The sequence below is a fragment of the Branchiostoma belcheri genome, unplaced genomic scaffold, assembly GCF_001625305.1.
Source record: "Branchiostoma belcheri isolate BF01 breed outbred unplaced genomic scaffold, Haploidv18h27 scaffold54, whole genome shotgun sequence".
NCBI lineage: Eukaryota > Metazoa > Chordata > Leptocardii > Amphioxiformes > Branchiostomatidae > Branchiostoma > Branchiostoma belcheri.
In genome coordinates, this window is record NW_017804176.1 from 2,119,457 (window position 1) to 2,140,907 (window position 21,451).

At 39.6% G+C, this 21,451-nt stretch overlaps 1 protein-coding gene across 1 annotated transcript in view; it reads right to left on the bottom strand.

Moving 5' to 3' along the window:
* The window catches only part of LOC109481175 (dynein gamma chain, flagellar outer arm-like), a 66,286-nt gene that overhangs the window by 16,490 nt on the left and 28,345 nt on the right, over nucleotides 1–21,451 (bottom strand). Inside the window, exons 51-90 of the mRNA XM_019783678.1 lie at nucleotides 21,194–21,447; nucleotides 20,621–20,707; nucleotides 20,309–20,416; nucleotides 19,450–19,514; nucleotides 18,452–18,655; nucleotides 18,107–18,187; nucleotides 17,892–17,961; nucleotides 17,657–17,771; nucleotides 17,404–17,502; nucleotides 17,136–17,236; nucleotides 16,645–16,794; nucleotides 16,326–16,400; nucleotides 15,935–16,102; nucleotides 15,027–15,179; nucleotides 14,780–14,893; nucleotides 14,244–14,410; nucleotides 13,628–13,814; nucleotides 13,163–13,270; nucleotides 12,263–12,402; nucleotides 11,773–11,901; nucleotides 11,246–11,399; nucleotides 10,908–11,095; nucleotides 10,433–10,565; nucleotides 9,901–10,018; nucleotides 9,322–9,444; nucleotides 8,752–8,897; nucleotides 8,142–8,367; nucleotides 7,891–7,932; nucleotides 7,189–7,323; nucleotides 6,803–6,877; nucleotides 6,144–6,266; nucleotides 5,664–5,779; nucleotides 4,653–4,858; nucleotides 4,122–4,250; nucleotides 3,760–3,868; nucleotides 3,309–3,491; nucleotides 2,721–2,876; nucleotides 1,854–2,063; nucleotides 1,238–1,383; nucleotides 343–528 (exon numbers count right to left, since the gene is read on the bottom strand). Coding sequence (XP_019639237.1) covers nucleotides 343–528; nucleotides 1,238–1,383; nucleotides 1,854–2,063; nucleotides 2,721–2,876; nucleotides 3,309–3,491; nucleotides 3,760–3,868; nucleotides 4,122–4,250; nucleotides 4,653–4,858; nucleotides 5,664–5,779; nucleotides 6,144–6,266; nucleotides 6,803–6,877; nucleotides 7,189–7,323; nucleotides 7,891–7,932; nucleotides 8,142–8,367; nucleotides 8,752–8,897; nucleotides 9,322–9,444; nucleotides 9,901–10,018; nucleotides 10,433–10,565; nucleotides 10,908–11,095; nucleotides 11,246–11,399; nucleotides 11,773–11,901; nucleotides 12,263–12,402; nucleotides 13,163–13,270; nucleotides 13,628–13,814; nucleotides 14,244–14,410; nucleotides 14,780–14,893; nucleotides 15,027–15,179; nucleotides 15,935–16,102; nucleotides 16,326–16,400; nucleotides 16,645–16,794; nucleotides 17,136–17,236; nucleotides 17,404–17,502; nucleotides 17,657–17,771; nucleotides 17,892–17,961; nucleotides 18,107–18,187; nucleotides 18,452–18,655; nucleotides 19,450–19,514; nucleotides 20,309–20,416; nucleotides 20,621–20,707; nucleotides 21,194–21,447 — 5,479 coding nt within the window. The remainder of the gene's footprint in view (nucleotides 1–342; nucleotides 529–1,237; nucleotides 1,384–1,853; nucleotides 2,064–2,720; nucleotides 2,877–3,308; nucleotides 3,492–3,759; nucleotides 3,869–4,121; nucleotides 4,251–4,652; nucleotides 4,859–5,663; nucleotides 5,780–6,143; nucleotides 6,267–6,802; nucleotides 6,878–7,188; nucleotides 7,324–7,890; nucleotides 7,933–8,141; nucleotides 8,368–8,751; nucleotides 8,898–9,321; nucleotides 9,445–9,900; nucleotides 10,019–10,432; nucleotides 10,566–10,907; nucleotides 11,096–11,245; nucleotides 11,400–11,772; nucleotides 11,902–12,262; nucleotides 12,403–13,162; nucleotides 13,271–13,627; nucleotides 13,815–14,243; nucleotides 14,411–14,779; nucleotides 14,894–15,026; nucleotides 15,180–15,934; nucleotides 16,103–16,325; nucleotides 16,401–16,644; nucleotides 16,795–17,135; nucleotides 17,237–17,403; nucleotides 17,503–17,656; nucleotides 17,772–17,891; nucleotides 17,962–18,106; nucleotides 18,188–18,451; nucleotides 18,656–19,449; nucleotides 19,515–20,308; nucleotides 20,417–20,620; nucleotides 20,708–21,193; nucleotides 21,448–21,451) is intronic.

Sequence of the window (21,451 nt, forward strand, 5' to 3'; positions counted from 1 at the left end):
AAAAAGATTTCTTGAGTTAGCCTGTCAAACCAACCAAGCAACAGGTATCATGCAACCAACCTGCTTGTCCAACCAACCAACCAACCAACCAACCAACCAACCAACCAAGAACAACTTCAAAGAGAAGAGAACTGTAACAACTGTGAAAAGAACAGGTATCTATAAAATAATTATTATATACACTCAGGTAGTCTAGTATCTACCTAATTGAATCCATGTAAATTATTGTACATTTGGAAGTTTTGGATACAGCATTTTCACTTTGAGTTGGAAAATGACAGATAATTTAGCTATCATGAATAGACTGAAAAACATCGAATTCTAAGTTTGTTTCATCCCTACCTTTCAGAATGCTTGATGGCAGCATCGAACACAGCGAGGAACTGGTCGAAGCTGATCTGGTAGCAGGAGTTGACCTCCCTCATGTGTCGGGAGGCATCGAACAGGACAGCAGCTCTAGTGGCGATGGTACGGAACTGTTCACAGTTCCTCCTGATCGCAGCTTCTGATACCTCAATCTTCTGCTGCCTTTGAGTACAAATTGGAAAAAATCAAAGATTGCTTAGGACAGAACTGTTAAAAAACTAGTCATGCTATTTGTTTCATAACTTGTTGCTGTTGCAAGATCTAACTATAAGAGAAAGTTTGCAACATGAACTATGATAAGTACTTGTTTACATTTTGTGTCAAAATCTTATTTTGCAGTGCATACTTCTCTAGGCCACTCCAATTTATTTTGTTGGTTCTCGGATCAGAAGAATAATTCTGAATCAGATTTGTTGTATTCTCAACATGAGAACTGAGTCTGAAGGTAAATTCTTAACATTGGCATGCACAGTTTTAGAGAGTAAACATGGGTTCAAGTTTTCCTCCAACCCGTATGTTCTTATTGTGACCTCTTTGGCCAGTTTTGCACACAAAAAATTTGAGAACCAAGAAAATATATTGGTGGGGCTTCATCTCCTGATATTTGATATTTGGAGATGATGAAGTCTATGAAGTACATGTATTAGTTCCTGATTATCTTCATTATTGTCATAACATTTAGCTGTAACTCAGTTTGAAACAGGTTTCTTCCTGTTTTACTTGTATGTCTGTAGTGTTTTTGTATTATTTTAATGATGTATTGTACATGTTATATGGGTTTTTTACCTGAAATAAAGAATGAAATGAAATGAAATGAGTTCCTTGCATGTAATATCAGTATCATCAGAATTACAATGATGAAATGACTTACGAGTCTTGAGTCTCATCAAACTGTTTCTTCATGTCTGCCAGTTTCTTGGTGACAGCCAGGTTGTTGAGTAGCCGTGTGTCACTGGCCAGGAGGTTTAACATCTGGTCTTCCAGCAGGGCCAACCTCTCCATGTTAGCTATCTTCTCCTGGAGTGAGGGAAAATGAAAAATATAATTATTCCAAGGTTTGTTCTTCTTCTTTCTTTGAAAATTTTCTAACAGGAAACTTCCAGAAGATTCTGAACTGTTCATAAATACTAGACTAAGTCTTTTTAGAAACATTTTACTGGTTTAATTTTTCATGAACCAAAATATAAGTGATGACAGGTAGAACAGTTTAAAACTTTTGCAAGGATTTATTTTGCATTTTCTTGCCTAATGATGATGGAGAGGTTATATTCATACAGAGGTCTCCCTTAAAATTATTAGGGGAGAGGTGCTTCCTAATTGATTTATGAAAAATCATCGAATTTCATGAAAATACTAACGAGAAAACCCGAAAATTGAACATTTTGGGAGAGGTGCTAGAAGTTTAGGGAGAGTGGAGCACCCTTACTTCATTGCTTGGGGAGAGCCCTGTCATAGTAAAAACCCAGTATACAGGAAGTCAGCCTGACCTGAGCCAGGTTTGTCCTCTCGTCCTGGACCCTGGTCTTCTCCAGCCGTATGAACCTGTCCAGCAGCTCGGCCTCGATGCCTGACCGGTCCTGGAAGAAGTTGACCATGCTGGTGTAGGCGGCAACCTCGTCTGGCACCTCATGAGGCATGCAGGTGGTGTGCATGTACAGTCTGAACCCGGGGCGGCACTCCACCTCATGGCTACCAACCTGCAGGGAGATGAAGCAACCTTAGACCTCTCCTATGCAATTTGTTGGTTCCTAGATTTTTAAAAAAATTATGCTGATCTACAATGTAGAATGTTAACATGAGAGCAGCAAGTCTTTTCTCAAGCTCATACATTTCCAGGGAGAGGACATAGTCAGATTCAAGTTTTCCTCATCAAAAATGAAATAACTTTGTACAAGATTGTAATGATGCCTACATCAATCTTCTTTTTTTATATCATATTTACACTTAATCTAACAGAAATTCACAGAAATGTCAATATTGTTGCAAAATTTCATTAAAAAAACACTATTAGTATCATTAAACCATTGTTTTCCATTGACTCATTTTTAGGTGATGTCCTTGGTGCTGAACACCAGGTTTTAGAACACTCAAAGGCAGAATTGAGGCTTTAGTGTGAAAATTTAATCTGTCATGTATAATTACAACTGCAACATTAAGAAGAGCCTCATGAATAAAAAGTACTCTCTATGCTGTATCCACATACAGGGGTATGACAACTGGTTGTTCCAGTGGACAGTAAAAAACAAGCCCAATACACATAAAGTAGGTTACATCCCTAAGGAATTGCCAAAAAAGAACAAAGTAGCCATAACACATAAAACTACAACATACATGTACAAGTAAGTTGAGCTTACAATGATTTTGAAGGGAGCCTTTCCAGTCAGGAAGGACATGCGCCTGCGGAACACGTGGTTGAAGCGGTTGTCCTTGGCCAGCAGATGAAGGTCAATGTCAGTCAGGATGAGGAACAGGCCCTCCGTCAGGCAGGTCTCTAACTGGGACTTCAGGTCCTGGAAAAAGAGACAGATGAAATGAGATTTTTTGCAAGTATATCTTTGCTGAAGATTTGAAAACTACCAATACATTGAACATGAAATTGAATATTTCAGACTTCTATGAAATATTAAGTAGTCAAGAATTACTCCCTGAAGTTTATTCAGTATTGTAAATTTCTCACTGATTCTGTATAATTATGCACTTTCCCACTGTCTACCATAAGAAAACAGACATGAATGTAGCAGAAACATAAAATTAGGTAACCCATGCTTCCTCCCAGCTTGCAGGGATGCCATTTTGACCTTCCTGTCAGTCCATGGTTACAACATTCTCCCTTCACTTCATGTCACTATTCTGTATTCAAAATAACTATAGATCCACATTCTAACAAACACACAGAGCCAGCAAAAACAAAACCTCCATACAATGGAGGTAAGAATCCTTACATGGTATTTAGCAATGATGAATCCATCCTTCAGATAGTCGATGAGCCAGGGGATGGCTCGACTGGTGGGGTCACACAGCAGCACCCAGGAGTTGTTACTCAGGGTCTCCGTCACAAAACAAGACGAGTCCAACGCCACAGGGTTGGTGGGCAGGCCCTGCAGTTCCAGCTGCTTGATTTGGACCTGTGGGAGATGAAAATGAATGTTGTGATGGTTCAGATTCAGTGTTCATCTAAAATATCTGACACACACATAATCATACCCGTAGTGAGTTACAAAAGAAAGGCAGATGATGAAACACTGTAAATTCTAGAGATCCAGATATAATCGTCTTGAACAATATGTCTTTCTGCTCAGCTTATTCCATTGTTTGATAAAAAATTTAGCATGAGCCAATAGAGCAACAAGTCATGATGTCAAGGGTTTTTTTCCCTCTGAGGCTTTTGCTTACATCAGTGTAGAGGAAGTTGACAAGTGGGATGTCCCTGTACAGCATCTTGTTGGGAATGGGCAGGCCGTAGTGCTCACACACATGTAGGAAGAACTCATACATACTGTTCCTGATTAAAGACATGGAAAAGGCTTAGCAATATACACACAACATTAACTACTCAGTTCATACACTTCTGACCATTCAACAATTCAATGGAATTTTTAACGAAATAACAGTTTCAACAAACACTGTCACCTAATATATATTAACAATTATTCATAGTAGTCAGGTGAAGAGTAGAATATGTAATATCACAGCTTTCAAAGTGCTGACTAACAAATGTCAAGATGGTCATATCAACAAGTGTAGTTGGATCTTACCTGCCATCCAGGCTCATGGGACCACAGTATGTCAGGAAGGCAGATGCTGCGATACAGTTGGACAGGAGCAGGTCATTGGACGAGTTCTCCTCTACTGACTGTTGCCATAGCAACTCCTGCTCACGCAAGCTGAGGAAAGTACAAAATGCAATGTTACACAACAACAACATAGTGACAATGTTTTCTATAATTGAAACGTTTAGAAAACTGTTTAAGTCACATAATTGTGGGACAGAATTCCATTCATCCATCAATCTATCATTTATTCTTACATGTATCTCTATTCCTCCAATGAAGACCATTACATTAAAGAAGCTACAATCACACAATTTTTATGCAGCCATCTATTTTTCATTAATTCATTCATTCATTCATTGAACAGAGCTTTTTTCTCACAGAGGGCTACATTCCACCTTCAGTTGAAACATTTCAGCTTAGCTTCTAACTGTTCAACAGTATATACAAGCTGTCTCCTGAAAGAAAACAATGAATCTGGCAAATACAATACATGTAATCATTGATCAATCTAACCTTTTGATAGTCTCTGTGGCAGCCCTGAGTCTCTCATGACAGTTGTGCAGCTCGTTCTCCAGCCTGTGTTTCTCCATGACTGCTTCATCAAACTCCTCCTGCAGCCTGTCCACCTCCCCCTGGACAATGGGCAGGTCGTTAGGTCCTAACTCTTCCTCCTCCTCCTCTACATGGTCCAACAGGCTGATCTGGGGGTCCTCAGGCTCCTGGCAGGGATGTACAGATTAGTCAGAGTAATCAAATTATGATTGCCTATAATAAGTATTGGACAATGACAATTTCTTAGTGTGCCTACATATCGAATTCCTTCCATAGGTTAATAATTAAAAGAATTTTGACTGACTGCTGTTTCAGCTACAATTATAGTGACAGTTATAAGTACCAATTGGAGAGTCAAACATACACATGTATGGTACCACATGGTATAAGCCATTTGCTTGACAGTGCTCCCAAAAAAAGATATCAAGAAAACATCTTGACTGTTTTCAACAGACATCATAAACAATGTTGGACTTAACATTTGCTGTGAAACTTGCTATGTGCGTTATGCACAATAAAAAGTCATGTACAACAATTTAACATGAAAACAACTAGTACAAATAATGAAAAACATGTCATGTGTGTGTATAAATGCAACATGGTCAATGAACGTATTGGCTGTATTTGTGTGCAAATTAACTCTTGGGTTATTTGGGTGGAAAAGAAAAGGTAACATAAGTTCAGAATCAACATTGTTGATAATGGTAACATGAAAACATAATTAACATCTGTCGCTAAACCTGTCAACTTTCCACCTAACCTGCACTCTCATAATCTTGTTCACTCGAAGCTTCAACTTTCCAGTCCATGCCTCTAGCTGTTTGCATGAAAGATTAATAAGACAAAATGTAACATCCCATCAAAATATTCAGTAAAAGACTACCTTTTGTGATGTTCCTTGTAAAAAAATATATCTGTAATATACATGGCCTCCTTCCATCACTTATCTAGCTGACTTAGTACTAGACTAACCTCTACTTCCTGCTCCTTCTCCAGCCTCTCTGACTCCTCTATCTCATCCTGCAGGTTCTGTAGCCGTTCCTTGGCTATCTGCAGGGGTCCACACAGCTGGGTGTACTCCACAATAGCTGCAGACACAAGCAGTGTGTTAAGGAGGGTGTAACACACATTCCAGGACCCACCATACCTTTTGGAAAATAGTAGGGGCATGCCCTGGTGTGCAATAGTCCAAATACTACTTTCTGGTGATTCATTGTGGACCCCAGAAAGTAGTGTAATTTACACTAACAGAGATCCCAATAAAGCAACAAAACAACCAGACAAAACAAAATACAAACTATATTTATTCGGCCTAATGTGATTCATTGAGATTTTTTTTCAACCCTGGTGTGTTTTAATATTATTGACATAACTTAAAGGAGTACTACAGTTGGGGGAGCATGCTATTTTCCAACTTATCAAACTGCAGAATTTGAGCTGCAGCATACTCACCAATTGTGTACTGCAGTAGGACTGCTGCGTCCTCAGAACTGTACCGCACACCTGCGATGGTAAGACCTGGGGGAGACGCACCTCCGGACCGACGGGGGGACACTAAGGTTGAGGCACTCATACCTGTGGAGGGTAGGGACAAGCATTGTGAAAGAATTACAGAATTACAACAAAGTCTCTGTCAGTTGTTATGGAGATCTATGTCTAAAGGCTAGTTTGTGTGAGGTATATGGGGGGGGGGCATATAACATAACAGAAATGGTGCAGCATAAGTCAAGGAGTCACTTATGACAGTAATGTTGTGAAGTGAAGGCATTCAGCACCAAGGACAGCATAAGGACAGCAATGCCGTACAGTGAAAGCAATCAATACTAAGAACAGCATCAGAAAAACAGCAGAATTGTGAAGTAAAGACACTCAGCAGCAAGGACAGCAGGAGGACAGGCATGTTGTGCAGTGAAGGCATTCAGCACAAAGGACAGACCCAAGGACAGCCCTAGCACAGCAATGTTAGAACTACCAATAGTACAGAGGAAGCAATATTAGTTAGTAAAGGCATCAGCTTAAGGACAGCAATACTATACAGTGAAGGCATTCAGCACCAAGGACAGCGTCAGAATAACCTGTTCTACTACATAGGAAGCCAACATTAAACCTACCAGCCTCCAGCAGACTGCCTTCTCCTGTAGGACCTGCATCTCCATTCTTCCCTGATGCAAGGTAACCCTGCACAGCTGCAAAGCAGGAAGAAAACATTGATTAAATAATTGTCTGATTAATTGAAAGTCAATAAATGAATGACTCAATGAAGACTGAATCATATAGATGAATGAATCACAATTAAATATACAGTATATATTAAAAGATATGTTCTCCAATCTTGATACACATAATATAGTATTACTAACAATAATCTATAATCATAACTACAGCTTTTATGATATTTAACCTTCTCCCTGCTGCCTAACTTTGTAACCAATAGAGACTTGGTAACCAAACATCTACTTCAGTGTGCTAAAGGTTGATTCACTGTTGAGAATCCCACCTGCTAGTACGTCAGGGTGAAGGCCATCTTGCCACGGCACGCGGTGAACCATCTCTACAAACTTGACAGAGTCACTCATGGCATGTTGGAGCTTCTTCCACTCATTACGGTCGACCTTATCACCATCTTTGGTACCTGATAGAGGTCGAGGATTCAAGGTCATTTAGATTATAGACTCAAGGTCAACCCATGATTTGGATGCAGAAATGCAACAAAGACATGCAGCTAGATATAACATGTTTCATTGGTTGATACAAGAGAATTAGGCAATACTATAAACATTGTGACAATAAAACATGCAGTGTAAAAAAACAAATAGTGTACATAAACACAATCACCACCACCAGCCTTGTTTTCTATGCAGGGATTCCTATTTTGGCCAGGGAAAATGTTAACTACACCATGCTTGATACATGCATGACACGCGTGCAAGTGCAGGAAAAATACAGGGTGCAGACTGTGCCTATAAGTCAGTTCATGGTTTGAACTGTGCAAGATCAAAGGTGAAGGCCCCTTACTTGTAAACAATCATCTGGACATTCAATGCTTTATACATGTCCAGATTTGTTTATGTTTCAAGGACCTTCGTCTTTGACATATTTGCCACAAGACACCACAATGCAGTACTATGCATGTGCAGTTTAAACCATGAACCAGCTGAGGAGACCAACCACCATCTACAACATTTATTTAATCATTTACCAGTGGAACCACGTCGTGAAGAATCCATCTGCCTCTTAGTTTCTTTGGGAAACAAAAGTCAGTTGACATTAGTCTCAAAGCGGCAAGTTAGATCATTTTCAATACACACATCAACAGCTACTACTACGTAATGCACAATTTACTTACAAGTAAAATAATCAACTTGCTTAAATATTGTTAGTAATAGTTAGGTTGTAGGTTTTAGTAGGTTAAACTTCAATCAATGTGAACAAGACTATAAGATAAAATACCTCGCTTCACTAGAGGTTTGAAGGACAGACTAGAGGCACTTGATGTCCTGTCAGTCTGTGAGTTCTTCCCTTCCTTCTCCTCCCCCGTGTCTTGTTTTGGTATCTTCCGACGACCCAGCAGGGTCATCATCATGTCCATGACCAGTGCCACGAGGACGGGAGGGTTCTGGAAGGCTCGGATCCGTTCCACGCACTGTCGGCTTACGCTGTCACGCCACTGTAACACCTGGGATGAGAGACAATCAGCAGTTAAAAAACTGAACAAAACAATCGCTTGATATGTTTAATATGTGATTTCTGGTGTCTTATAAGCCCATATGGGCTGGGCGACAAAGAAAAGTCGCAAGACACGATAATAAAATTTCATTCATTGAATGATTCCATCATTCATTCATTCATAACTTAAAGATTTTCATTTGATTTGAATTGTGCTATGTCATAATCATAATGAAAGGGCTTAGAATTTGAGTATAAGAACTTAGACTTATCTCTGTTAGTAGTATTTACAGCAAAGACAAAGAAATAAGACTTCTTGAGTTCCTCCACAGTGTGTACAATGTAGTGATGTAAAGAATCTAATAAGGCAAAAAGAGTGTCTTGGAATCTTTACCTTCTTCCTGGACCCCTCCAAGGCTTTCTTAGCATCCTCCACCGCCTTCTTGGCAGCAGCAAGTTCCTCCACAACCTGCAGTTTCCTGGACTTCATGTTCTCCTTCCGCATCCGATCAAACTCATCATCATACTCATCTCTGTCGTCTGTTGAAATAAGTTTTAAAAATTGTTAAATGTTAAAAAAATGAGTTTGAGTCCCTGCCACAAGCAGTTACAGCTTAAAGTGATTATCTTTAATATTCCTTTTATTCCAACAAAGCAAATTATGGGGCTCTAAATACTTTTTCTTTTTTGTTACCTGCAATGTGTGATTCATAAATTTCAGCAGCCTGATTTTTCTTTCACCCAGCAAAGTTGCAAGCTGTCTATTTTTGTGTGTTTTTTTTTTGCTTTAAAATGTTGATGATTTTCCCCGCAATTTGCACTTAACCGGTATTTTGAGCCCTGTAAGATGACCATTTATGATGATTTCTCTTAACACCATAATCATTGTTAACATGCTTCATGCAGTGCCCTTCACCACATGCAATTTTGCGCGTGAAACGTTTGTTCGTTTGTTTTGGCTTACGAGACTTCCAGTGGGCGCGGAACTGTCTGTGCTTGATGGTGCTGTACTCCTCCATAACCCGAGTGGACCGTATGTACGATGCCATCAGCATCTCTATAGCATCACTGTCCTCCCCTATGTCATCTGGACATTACATGTACATGTAGGTGGCATGTTTAGCTATAAACTCTTGTGGTAACAATTTACTGTGGTAAAGATCAATGGTTCAATGTTATTGAATATTTGATAAAATATTATGTCAATTTAAGAAGCAGCTGATTTTAATGTTGAAAGTTCTGTGCCATATGGTTTTTCATATTAATCAAATTTCTGAACAAACCAAAAGCTTAATTTGATTTTACATAATCATATTAAGTTTATAGACTATGAATACTGGCTCAAGCATATTTTAGGTGTATATGACATATATTGTAATTAAGGAATCCAATTGTCATCTTTTAGCAAAGAAAAAATGAGATCTTTGCAGTACACATTTTACTGGGTCTTTCCTTACAGCTTTTTTTACTTTATTCTGGGCTTTGGCATGCACAATATGATACCTCATACATATGCATGAGACTGGTGTAATCTTAACAGTACCTTGTTTGAGCAGATCATCTTCCTCCTCGTCTTCACTGGACACCTCGTTCAGCTGTAGGTAAGCCCCCAGACTCCCCTCTCCTCCCAGCTGGGCCTTCAGCTTCTCCAGGGTGGTGGCCTGGGGGTCAGGGTACAAGATGACGTTACACAAACATGCATTTCACACGTCAATATGTAGGGAGCAGAAAGTTGGAAAAAATTGAAAGTTTTGAAAAGTTGAGCGATGAAATTTTTTGTAATTATTGATGAGATTTGATCTGGCCCCAAACCATGATGCCATGATCATGTCTCTCATTTGGTCTTTGGTTTTGAGGAGTTTCTAGTTTTCTTTGAATAAAAAACATTTACTTCCTATAAACTGCCTCTGCCAATTATATGGCTCCACTCAAAATAGTAGTTTTAACCAGAGACTGCAATTACCTGACATGTTGTCATCAAGATGGTGTGGCAAAAATAGATTTCATCAGCATCAGTTCTAAAATGGCTCCATCCTTGGGATGTTGCCAAAATGAGACCTACAAGAGTGCGTTACCTTTCCTGTCAGCTGCCTGAGCAGCCCAGCAGTCTTCTTCTGAGCCTCCTCATAGTCAGCCTGCACAACCTTGATCTTCTCCTCCATCAGCTTGGCATCTTCCCTGGTCTGGGACAGGGTGGACAGGGCTTTCCTAGGATGAGTAGAAGTGATACAGCCTTTTAATCTTAAGCACAGTCAAGTGGCTACTATTTTTGTATTGGTTCTGGGATTAGGCAGCAAGGAGGTGGTACATGCATTGACGGATACACAGGTCTATGAGGGATATCTTTCTTTCTTTCCTTCTTTCTTTCTACAACATTCTAATGTATGGTTAATACTCACAACAGAGTCAGTTCCTAAACATGAAGCTTTAAATATCACTCAGTCTGCTGCAATACCCCCTCCCCCAACTTGGCATCACACGTTTAATGTGTACTGATTAGTGATCAGGACAAATGCCATTTATACTTATACAAAGAGGATACAAACTTACTTGAGCCTTGTGATGTTAGCGTTCTGCTGTGCCGTCTTGGTGGATAGAACGTAAAGGAAACACTCCATGAAGCGTCTGTAGAGGGTGGGACCCATGGGGATACTGCGGTGGCTGACCTTACCAACACCCTTGTGCTGCAGCAGGATCCTTTCATGCATGATGGACTTGGAATATGGCAGGTTGGGCAGCTGTATAGAAAACAAAACAATTGCAGGTACAATGAAATACATATACCACAGAAATAGTGCTGCATTGTGTTTTTGACTTAATATACACTTAGTCTACTTGCATAGTAAACTTGTAGCTCATGTGCTTTATACCATAGGCCTCAATTTTACCTCCATGATCTGTGTCTTGTACTGGTCCTTCTTGTTGTCCCGTTTACACATGGTGAGACTGACTGTCTCCTCCACGTTACCTGCCCAGGGGATCTGTCGACAGTCCTGCAGGACGTAGCTGTGGATGTTTGCCATCACTGTCACCAGCTTGTCCCTGCAACAGCAAATTTAAAAAACAACAGTTATTGATCTAAAAATTTGAAGATACATGTAAACTACAATGAATAAGAGTTAAGGTCAGTTTCGTATTTAAAACAAATTCCCAACCAACAGTTTGGTCTTCATGAGGTATCCTGACCCACTGCCATTTCAAAAACATGACATCAGGAGTATGTCATAGATGCGTAGGAGTCTGTACTTATCCATTTTGTATTCCATTTTGTCTGTCTTTAAAAGCCTAAAGATTGTATAAAAGCCTTTCTCGTGTCTACAATTTCTTAAAGCAAATGCAACGGCTAGAAATTAATGATGGTATATCTTTTAAAGGTGGAATACAATTAATGTAAAACACTTTTTTTTTAAAATACCTCATCTCTGGATTATCAGCCACCAGGTTGTACTTCTCCACGAAGTAGTTTGCCTTGTCCAGCAGACACTCCTGTGTCCAGGCACACACCCAGTTCACCTGGCAACTGGTCAGCAGGCCTGGGTACTGGCTGTGGGACAAGGTTTTAAACCATTACAAATGAGAAACTGATATTACAGCTGTACATGTGGTACACGTATGTATCCAAGAACTATGATAATCATAGATTGAGTAGAACTTGCTGTGTAGCTTCAAATAATGCTTGAAGCTAGATGTGCAAAACGTAGGTGCAACAGGTCCTTCAGTGTAATATAAAAAGCTGCTGCAGTGCTCAGGTTTTGAGGTACAATATTCAGTAAGATGTATGTAAATCTTATGTATGCTGAGTAGTTGAATATGCGTAGGGCATTCTCCATGTGCATTTTTTACAATTCATTTTGTATCATGAAAGTATGCACACACACACACACACACAACACACACACACATACCTGGCAGCTACCCGGAGTAACCAGTGCTTGGGCGGTAGACAGATGACGATCTTCAAGTTGGACTTGACTCGAGACACAAAGAACTTCATAGGGTTGGACATGAGGTGTGCGTATGCCTTCTTCATGACTGGACCAAGCACCTGGAACAAAACATCAGATTTCAGACCTCCTGGAATGTTTCATGAATGTATTGAAACTTGGGTATTACGAACAGTCAACCACTTCCTGACTACCAACTTACTCCCACCCAGTGCATGCAGGGTCACTGTAAATAAGTATAATCTCCCTGTCTATCAAGTAATCAAATATCCACCCACTGTTCCTGCAACCAAGAAAATTAAATTTAATTTTTAACCTCCTTGTGGCAACCATCTCTGTCAGACAAGCATGCACATAAACCCTGGGACAAACCCACCAAAAACAACCTTCATACCTGAAAGTACAACATACATGTATTACCGTGTTATGTGTTTTAACATAAAAATATGACCTATCCCACATGCATTGTATTTGTATTCATTTTGGTGCTTTTACCCCAACAACCTGGATTTCAGCACCTTTGACAGCACTTATAGTTGGCTGAAAAAACAGTTTCATTTTGAATATTGGTCACTGTGACTAACCTATCTTATATAATCTAATTTCAGCATAATCTAACTAGTAGCCAGTTGAGATATCTACATTATATTATGTTTCACAGTATCTAGTATGTAAGACCTTGAAAAAGTCAAGTTACTCATAATTCTTACAATTCCTGCTTTTTGATTGGTTGCATTGATTTTTCTCAAGTCAGTAGTTAATAATATACATAATACACCAATCCTATAAAGGTGCTGCAACTTGCATCAAAGTCTTTACACAAAACTAAAACATCCTGATGATTCTGGTTGTCTAACTGACCTGTAGTAACCCCTCCAGTTCATCATTACTGAAGAGTGGTGGGTACTCCCCACACACCAGCAGACTGTTGATCGCATCCAGGTAGGATTCATCATGAAGGTCTTTGGCCTGTGGAAAGGAAAAATAAAAAATTCAAAGACTCAAGACTAAAAAATAAAATCGGATTCTATAACAATGACATGCAAGTGGTATTTTTTATTTCTTCTGTTTTGCAATATTCCTACTATTCAAAGTCTGTTTGTCATAAAATAAATTTGTTTTGTATATTTAATACTAAAACATTCAGTGATATTCATATTCATACCCTATCATAAACATTTTTTTGGACATATTATTGTACTACTTATAGATTGGAATTCATAATTTTAGTATTTTTTTCTTTTTGATAATGAAGAGTCTGCACTTTAGATTTTGTAAAACATTTACTTGATACTTGATAAATATGACAAAATACAACAAACTCACTGTAAAGAGAAGCGTCAACATCTTCCCCTCACTGCCCGTCATTCTGACTGCTGACCGCAGGCCGTCAAAGAACGTGTTTGCACGCGAACAGTCCACGTGGTACATGTCCACGTCAGCGATGTGGAGGGCGAGCTTCACCATGGTAACCAGATGGCTACCAATGGCTCCAATCATCAGCAGGTTACCCCTGCAATATGGAACAAAAGGGACTGTTGTGTTAACTGGTGATAAACTTTTGAATTCACAATGCTGCAACTAGTAAGTTTTTAAACACTCCATGCCAGAGGGTAAAGTTTTGTTTTTGGCACGTTTGTGTTAGTTTGTATATTCTGACTGTATGTTTCTGATTTTGTTGATTGTCAGACTAGAAAGGTTGCAAAGCAATTACATTTGGGAGTTGAAGTCTGCCATCTCAGATTGCCTAACTTTTGAGAAGTAAAAACGTTTCCTTTTATTTTCAAGATTAAAAAGTCTGTTTTGTTACTTGTGACACAGAGAAGAGATAATCATGAATAATTCATTCAGACATCCATTTATTCAATCACTCATTGTACAAAATGCCTGCAGTATAAGGCCCATTATAGTGTAGGATATAAATTCGATTAGCAGAACTGACCCATTCTGGAAGCTGAGGACCCTGTGCACGCGAGCGATGTGCTGGAACACGTATTCACACAGCAGCACGTCCAGCTGCTCGTTACGGAACCGCTCGTTGTAGGACACCAGATGGGAGGCTAGCGTCTCCTGTACCTCCTTCATGCTGACAATGGGCTGCAGCGCCACCTGTTGGAGGAGTATATTATGACAGTTACTGACAGTACTGGTGCCATCCTGTATGATTGTAGTCACTGGCAATATATATAAATAATTATATAAAGTTGAAAAGAGCCTTTTTTTTGTCATGAACTGTACAGGACTATAGTCAAGCTCTTTTGGTACAGTGTTGAACCAGAATGCCAGAATTTTTGTTTTAAAACAAAAAAAGGTTTCCAAAACACAAAATTCAGAATTTCACTTCTTGAACTTGCTTTCCAGTGAAGCTAATTTTCACAAGGGTTCACAAGTAAGAATCTTATCCCATTCATATTTACTGTAGTTACAGTAACATAGGTATAGAATATGATACATATATTCATTGCTAAAGAATCTCACCCTTATTTTCTTGTCTGTAGACATGGTGGTGACAGGTCGCTGGTAGGCCCGGCCATCAATAGGGAAAGTCACAAAGTGGGGAGGGAGGGTCTCCTCTTCAATGTCTGGAAAATGCTGAAATAAAAAAAAGACATTGTGTTAGATATTTGTGTTACTGGTATATTAAAAAAGCATATTACAATGTTTGATTATACTGCAATATGAAGACAATTCTCCTTCTGAAAGGATTAAAAAAAGTCAGTGTTACCTTCTTGAGTATTTCCTGGAGGTTGTGGTTGAACCAGTTCTGGTCAGACTTCCTACAGATGGAGTTCTCCATGATGTGCCAGACCTCGTGTCTCCACAGTCCCACCACCATCTTCTCATCTGCACGGCTCTCTGACGTCAGACGCTTCATACACTACACAACAACAGTAAAACATGGTACTCTTACACCAAGTCCAATGGAATTGACATGCAATGCATAATTTTATGTATCAAGAAAAATCTGTGCCTGTCGTCAGAATTTGTGAATGATTTTGATCTCTAATTGCAACCTTTTGTCTTGATAAACACAAAATCAAAACATTTCTTCCTTCAGCATTTCAAAAAAAATTTCCAGGCACTTATAATGTAGAATGGCACCAAGTCTCTCACACTTCACAAGATAAAATGCACAACATTCCCTTATTTAGAAAGTTGTTTATGCCATGAATGCCCGTTTTGCTGGGCATTCATGGAGGAACAAGGAAGAGATCGTTAGTGATGTGCTCCTCTGGGCACCCAAACATGGGCATGCCAGTGTAGGCAGACCTTGCAAAACATACATACAACAACTGTGTGAGGATGCAGGCTGCAGACCGGAAGACCTGCCCAGGGCTATGGGGGATAGGGAGGGCTGGCAGAAAAGAATCACGAGCATCCGTGAAACTCTCACAACCAGATGATGATGATTAGGCCAACGGTTACAATGGTCAGATTTAACCACAATGGCCAGATTTTTTGGTTTAACTATCTGCTGTTGACAGCAATGCTGATTCAGAAGTTTTAAAGCACTCAATGCACTTTCAAATATCAATTGCCAAGTATCAACATTTCCACCTTCAACTTACTTTTCCTCTTTCAATGCTTTCCAACTAGTCTAAAAAGAGGGTATTAAAGATGAAGACTACCCACCTGGAAGGCCTTGGCGATGTTCCTGAGAGTGAACATGTAGTGCTGTCTGCCAGGCATGGGTGATGGCCTCAGGACGTCCTGAACACTTGTCAGTAACTCACAGGATGCTGCTGTCAGACTGGTGTGCAGCTCTGTGTCTAAACCTTGGCCGTCAAAACTCATGTTGGCCTAGGAGACAAACAGAAATGTTTTGTTACAAAGTACAGTAGTCTGTGGTAACTTCAATAAATAGCTTTAAAATGCTTGCAGTTGGGCAGTAGACAATTGAAAAAATTTTGACATTGTCTCATTTCTCAGCTCTATGCTGAATACGGTTCAACTTTCTGTCTAAACATTATTCAAACTGTATAATTATTGTAGATACCAGTAGAAAAATCTAATATTCTTATACCTCAAGCATGGAGTTGACCACACTCTCCAGGTCCTGTCCTTGTGGTGCTGGTAGATGAATCACAGAGAAGTGTCTCTGTTGGGAGAAAATTGCAATTCTTCTTTAGCCTACATGTATCATTACTCTGAAGAAAAAACTCAACAGTGTTTTGCTTTAGTCTAAATGATTTAAAATAACCTTGTATTCAGTTTATTCAATATTACTCTATAATTCCAAGACTTTCAATTTCTATTCTTTTTTTACTTTCAAGATTTTTAGCTTTTTCCAGTTCATTCTATTCCTTTTTTTCTACCATTGGTTCAGCTGTATCTGTACTTACGATGAGTCTCTCAGACAGCAGCTGTGTGGATGTAGAAGGGTACTCGTGCAGCGTGAGTGCAGCCAGCACAGACAGACCCTCCACAGTCCGCCATTCAAACGGCTTCTGCAGCTTCAGTAAGATGTGGTGGTCCAGGAGTTCTCTTAGATTCTGCAGAGCAAAATGAACCACAAAATTGAGCCTTCTTGTCACATTCATGTAAGACCACAAATGTGATCCAACCTTAAGACTCCATTTAAATCAAGTTTGTTTTGTTGTTTTCATTGGGTGTCTCTTTAATTAAGTTACTGCCTTTAACTGAGATTATGTAAATTATGGCATCATACTACGGCAAGGTCATTGATTATATTGTGGAATTCTCACTCTGATAGTTTGCACAACAAGACTAATGGTACATGTCACTGTATATATCAAAAAGTGTCTTCTTGAAGAATCCAAGACTGGTATGAAAAAACATATTGTTTAAAATGATAGTAAAGATGGTACCATACCTCATTCACCCTCTGCACCCCAAACTCATCCCTTGCAGGCATGTTGATGTCATCAATGAATATCTGGAAGCCTTTGTAGTCCTTTGCTCCATAGACAAACCCTGCAGAACACATGGTAGAGTCAAAACAAAGTTTTCCAGCTTGAGACCACAAGTTTTTCATACAAAAAGACAACTTAAGCTTGCTTGTTTAATTGTTTGAAGGCATACCGGTAATATCTTTCCAAGAAAAAACAAGAACTGTACATCATGCTTAAGTATTATCTGACCTTGTCTGTGATGGATGTTGGCCTCCACAAATGTCTGCAGTTGTGAGGCTTGAGAGGCAGACGACCACACCAGTCTCTTCACTATGTGTGTGGCAGGGTCTGGACATGGAACAATATTTAATATTATAAATGATATAGACTCTGCATCATTATCAAACACTGAAAATACTTCAAATTTTTTTAATGAAACACAATTCAACACATGTATCAACATCACACAACAATCTAAAAATATTTTGAATTTTTTAGGTACCTTGGGTGTCAATGAGGTCGTTAATGAGGGAAGTCTTTCCCGACCCTGGTGGCCCCACCAGGAGGACATTCTGTCCTGAGGACAGGGCATAGTCCATCAGCACCTGGCAACGGATCTGGGGAAAGCATTCAAAGTAAACAGTCAATATTCATTGTAAACACAGTACAATTTTGATGAAGTCTAGCAGCAATGGCAGATAATGTCCAATGTGAAAAAGGCTTTGAGGAGCTCTTACTGTATCAACGGTCTCCACAAACACCTCTCCAGAAATGTTGGCATTGTCGGGGTAGGTATCCTCTTGTACCCTGGGGGAAAGAATCATGTCAGCAAATTTTCGCATAAAAATCTAAGCTACATGGCTATTTTTTACAGATGACTTAATAAAAGATGATTACGTACATCGTACAAATATGCAGGATTCGTTCATTCATTGAATCATGTACACATTACCTTGATGTCCATGGGTCCCATTCTCCTGACTCATCTACATAGTAGTCAAACACAGAGATCTCATGGTCATAGTCTGGCAACCTAGGAAGAAAAAAATTAGAAAGATCATGTCATAATACTGTTTATTATCAACATCCAAGAATACAATAACCATGTTGTATTGTCAAATCTATAAACCTTGGTGGTTGATACATGTGAGACTGGAATGAAAACACATGACTGAAAGCCTATGAGTACTATAATTTCATTATGCCTATATCATAAGTGTCTTCTGCAGGGCTCCATCCTGGGACCACTTTTGCCAAATTTATAAAACTGCACCAAGATAATACGAATATAACATACGCTGATGTGAGGCTGGTGAGAAGGTTACTGAAGGCCTGTCTGTCAGTTCCCTGCAGCAGCCCTCCAAACGTCCATATAAGGCAGAACAGGTACAGCCTCTCCACGTGAAGCTCCCCGCCGATCTCAACATTGTCGTCCAACATGGCCTTCAGCAGGTTCAGACAGTTCTGGAACATCCCCACCTCACACACCGGCACCTTGGTCCTACGTACAAAGGAACCATTCAGGGAGACAGCCCTGAGTGGGCGTGTTGGTTGTTATTACACCGCACACACAGCAAGTCCAAACCGTTACACCGTGTTAGGTTTAGTTAGTAAAACAGTAGGAAATATTAGCGCAGGTTCAGAAATGCAGCAGAATTTGGTAAACCAAACAACTGTAAGACTGAGATTTTAACCAATTTGACAAACTTTGTAATTGTTTCAAACAACTTTTCAATTGAATTTGATAAAGATATGTTTTCTGCTGCCAATATGAATTCAGAACTCATCAAAATTATGAAATCAGAAGTTTATGTTGCACTGCATCTTGAATGCTAAGTTTTGCTTTCCCTACAAAAAGGTGTCGTTACTGATTAAAAATGATTAAAAGTTTGATTTTTTATCATTTCATTATTTTTTACAGACTGAATCTAATGTGTGATTTAATAATGTTCCATACTGCACCTCACTGTGATACAGCACAAAGAAATCATACAAGAGATTGAATGAAAATTCTACTTTTCAATTTTCTTAGTTTGACTAATGATAAATGATACTGAATGGTTATGATCTTTGTGATTTTCTCTTCATTGATTATTGCATATCATGCGTCGTGCAAGGTATTTAATTTCACTCGGTTTGAATTAACAAAAATGATGATGTGAATGGTGATGATTTTTGTGATTTTCCCTACATCAATTAGTGCTGCATGCAAGTTAGATGGTTGCCATGCTTGTACCAGGTTGGTAAATTAAGGCATAGAAGGCGTGCATAAGGGAACACTGACACAACACATACTTTGCTTCATTGATGACAAAGTTGGAAACTGCATCCAATGTCTTGTTGAAAGCCCTCTGGAGGTTCTAAGGAGAGAAAAACAGTACATGATGATAAATAGTGTTTATCATTAAAGCAAAAATATCTAATACATTAAAGATTGAAATGTACCACCACCATACAAACCACCAAGTTTTTCTTGACCACAGCATAAGTGCGTGTGTGTTACAAGATGTTGCATCACAATATGCTACAAGATACTGGCCACAGCCTGTGCAATGAGTTTGTCTATATTATCAGTGGAATTGTATACTGAACACATCTGTCCTTGGTGCTGAACACCATCCACACTCATGGTAACCATACCTGTCCTTGGTGCTGAACACCATCCACACTCATGGTAACCATCTGTCCTTGGTGCTGAACACCATCCACACTCATAGTAACTATACCTGTCCTTGGTACTGAACACCATCCACACTCATGGTAACCATACCTGTCCTTGGTGCTGAACACCACTGAAGCATGTGTTAACAACTATCCTTGGAATGCTTCCACACAGATTAAAAAAAAAAAACATCCACGTCTTCTCATTCCTATTCAGACTTATTGCACAGGTGTAGGGCCTGAAGGATGGTTTAGAATTTGTGGCATATTTTGCAACATAACACAACATACAATCACTTCGTGATGTGGTCTGCTCTCCAACCAAGCCTGGGCAATGGGTCTCCAGCCAAGTACATTCTTGTCCATATACACGATACCCTGCAAAACACCATATAACAATCATTAACAAACTAGAAAGGCCAACATTTTAGTCAGATTAGATTATTAGGATATCGACACACCAGAAAGATTGAAATATCAATCTTATACTCACAGCCCTGGAGATGGTAGCAGGGGACGCGAACTTCAGCTCAGTTGTCTCAAAGAGAAGTCGGACATTATCTGACAGAGGCAGTCGGTCTCCGTTTGGAAGATGGAAGGTCTGAAAAATCATGAGAGCATCGTTGGTTGTCCTGTTTTATTTCACCCTTCTCATTTTCTTATGAAAGACTCTTCAAGGTTTTTTCAATGATCCTTTTTAAAAATGTAAGGTAAAAAGTTTGTTGAAGATTTCTAGAGATAACTAGACATTTAAGAAAACATCAAGGATTTTGGAAAGAATATTTTTGAATACTATAAAACTGACGTTGTCATTGTCCAGAACACTGCTGAAGTTGTCAGCCCAGCCAGCATTGAGTGGTCCATCCAAACACAGCCAGGTGGTGCTCTTGTTCTGTAAGAATGGAATACATGTCGACAGTCAAATGTTTGTCATTAGTTCAAGTTGACATGTATGCTAATGACTGCATGAGAGTACACACTATCTTTAGTTCACAGAAAATTAGTTTAAAAACTCCCTACAGGGAATGTATGTCATTGAATGATTTCTCCCAAACTTTAGCACAGCAGTATCATACTTAACCCCTGAGAAAAAAAAAAAGTCAAAATGCCAAAAAAGTCAATCTTTCTACAACAGACCAACCAAATTTGCAGCATTCAGCAGTCTGATTGAAGTGAAATGGACCATGTTGAAATCATAGTCCACTATGCTGAGAAGCGAGTATGACTGACTCCTAGCCTTACCCTACAGGTCTTGAAGCCAAGGTTTATAGTTCACTGTTCTAAGAAGCAAACATGAGTTTATCTTTCACTGTGTTAAGAAACAAACATGGGCTTATAGTTGACTATGCTGAGAAGCGAGGCTCTCTCCTAGCCTTACCCTGCAGGCCTTCTTCCATGCGTGTGTGAAGATCCCGTCCACCCAGTCATGATTCTGGTTCAGGTGGCCAAACACCAGCCCGTAGTCATCGACGACCAGCGGGTTGAGGCGCAGCAGCTTGTGTGACGTGCCCATGGCAGACTTCCCGTGGCTGTGTGTGCTGGGGGTGGGGGCGGAGATGGAGGACAGAGCCTCCACTAGGGTGGCGATACAGGACGACTTGCCCGAGGCAGGCGAGCCAGCAACTATGATACCTAT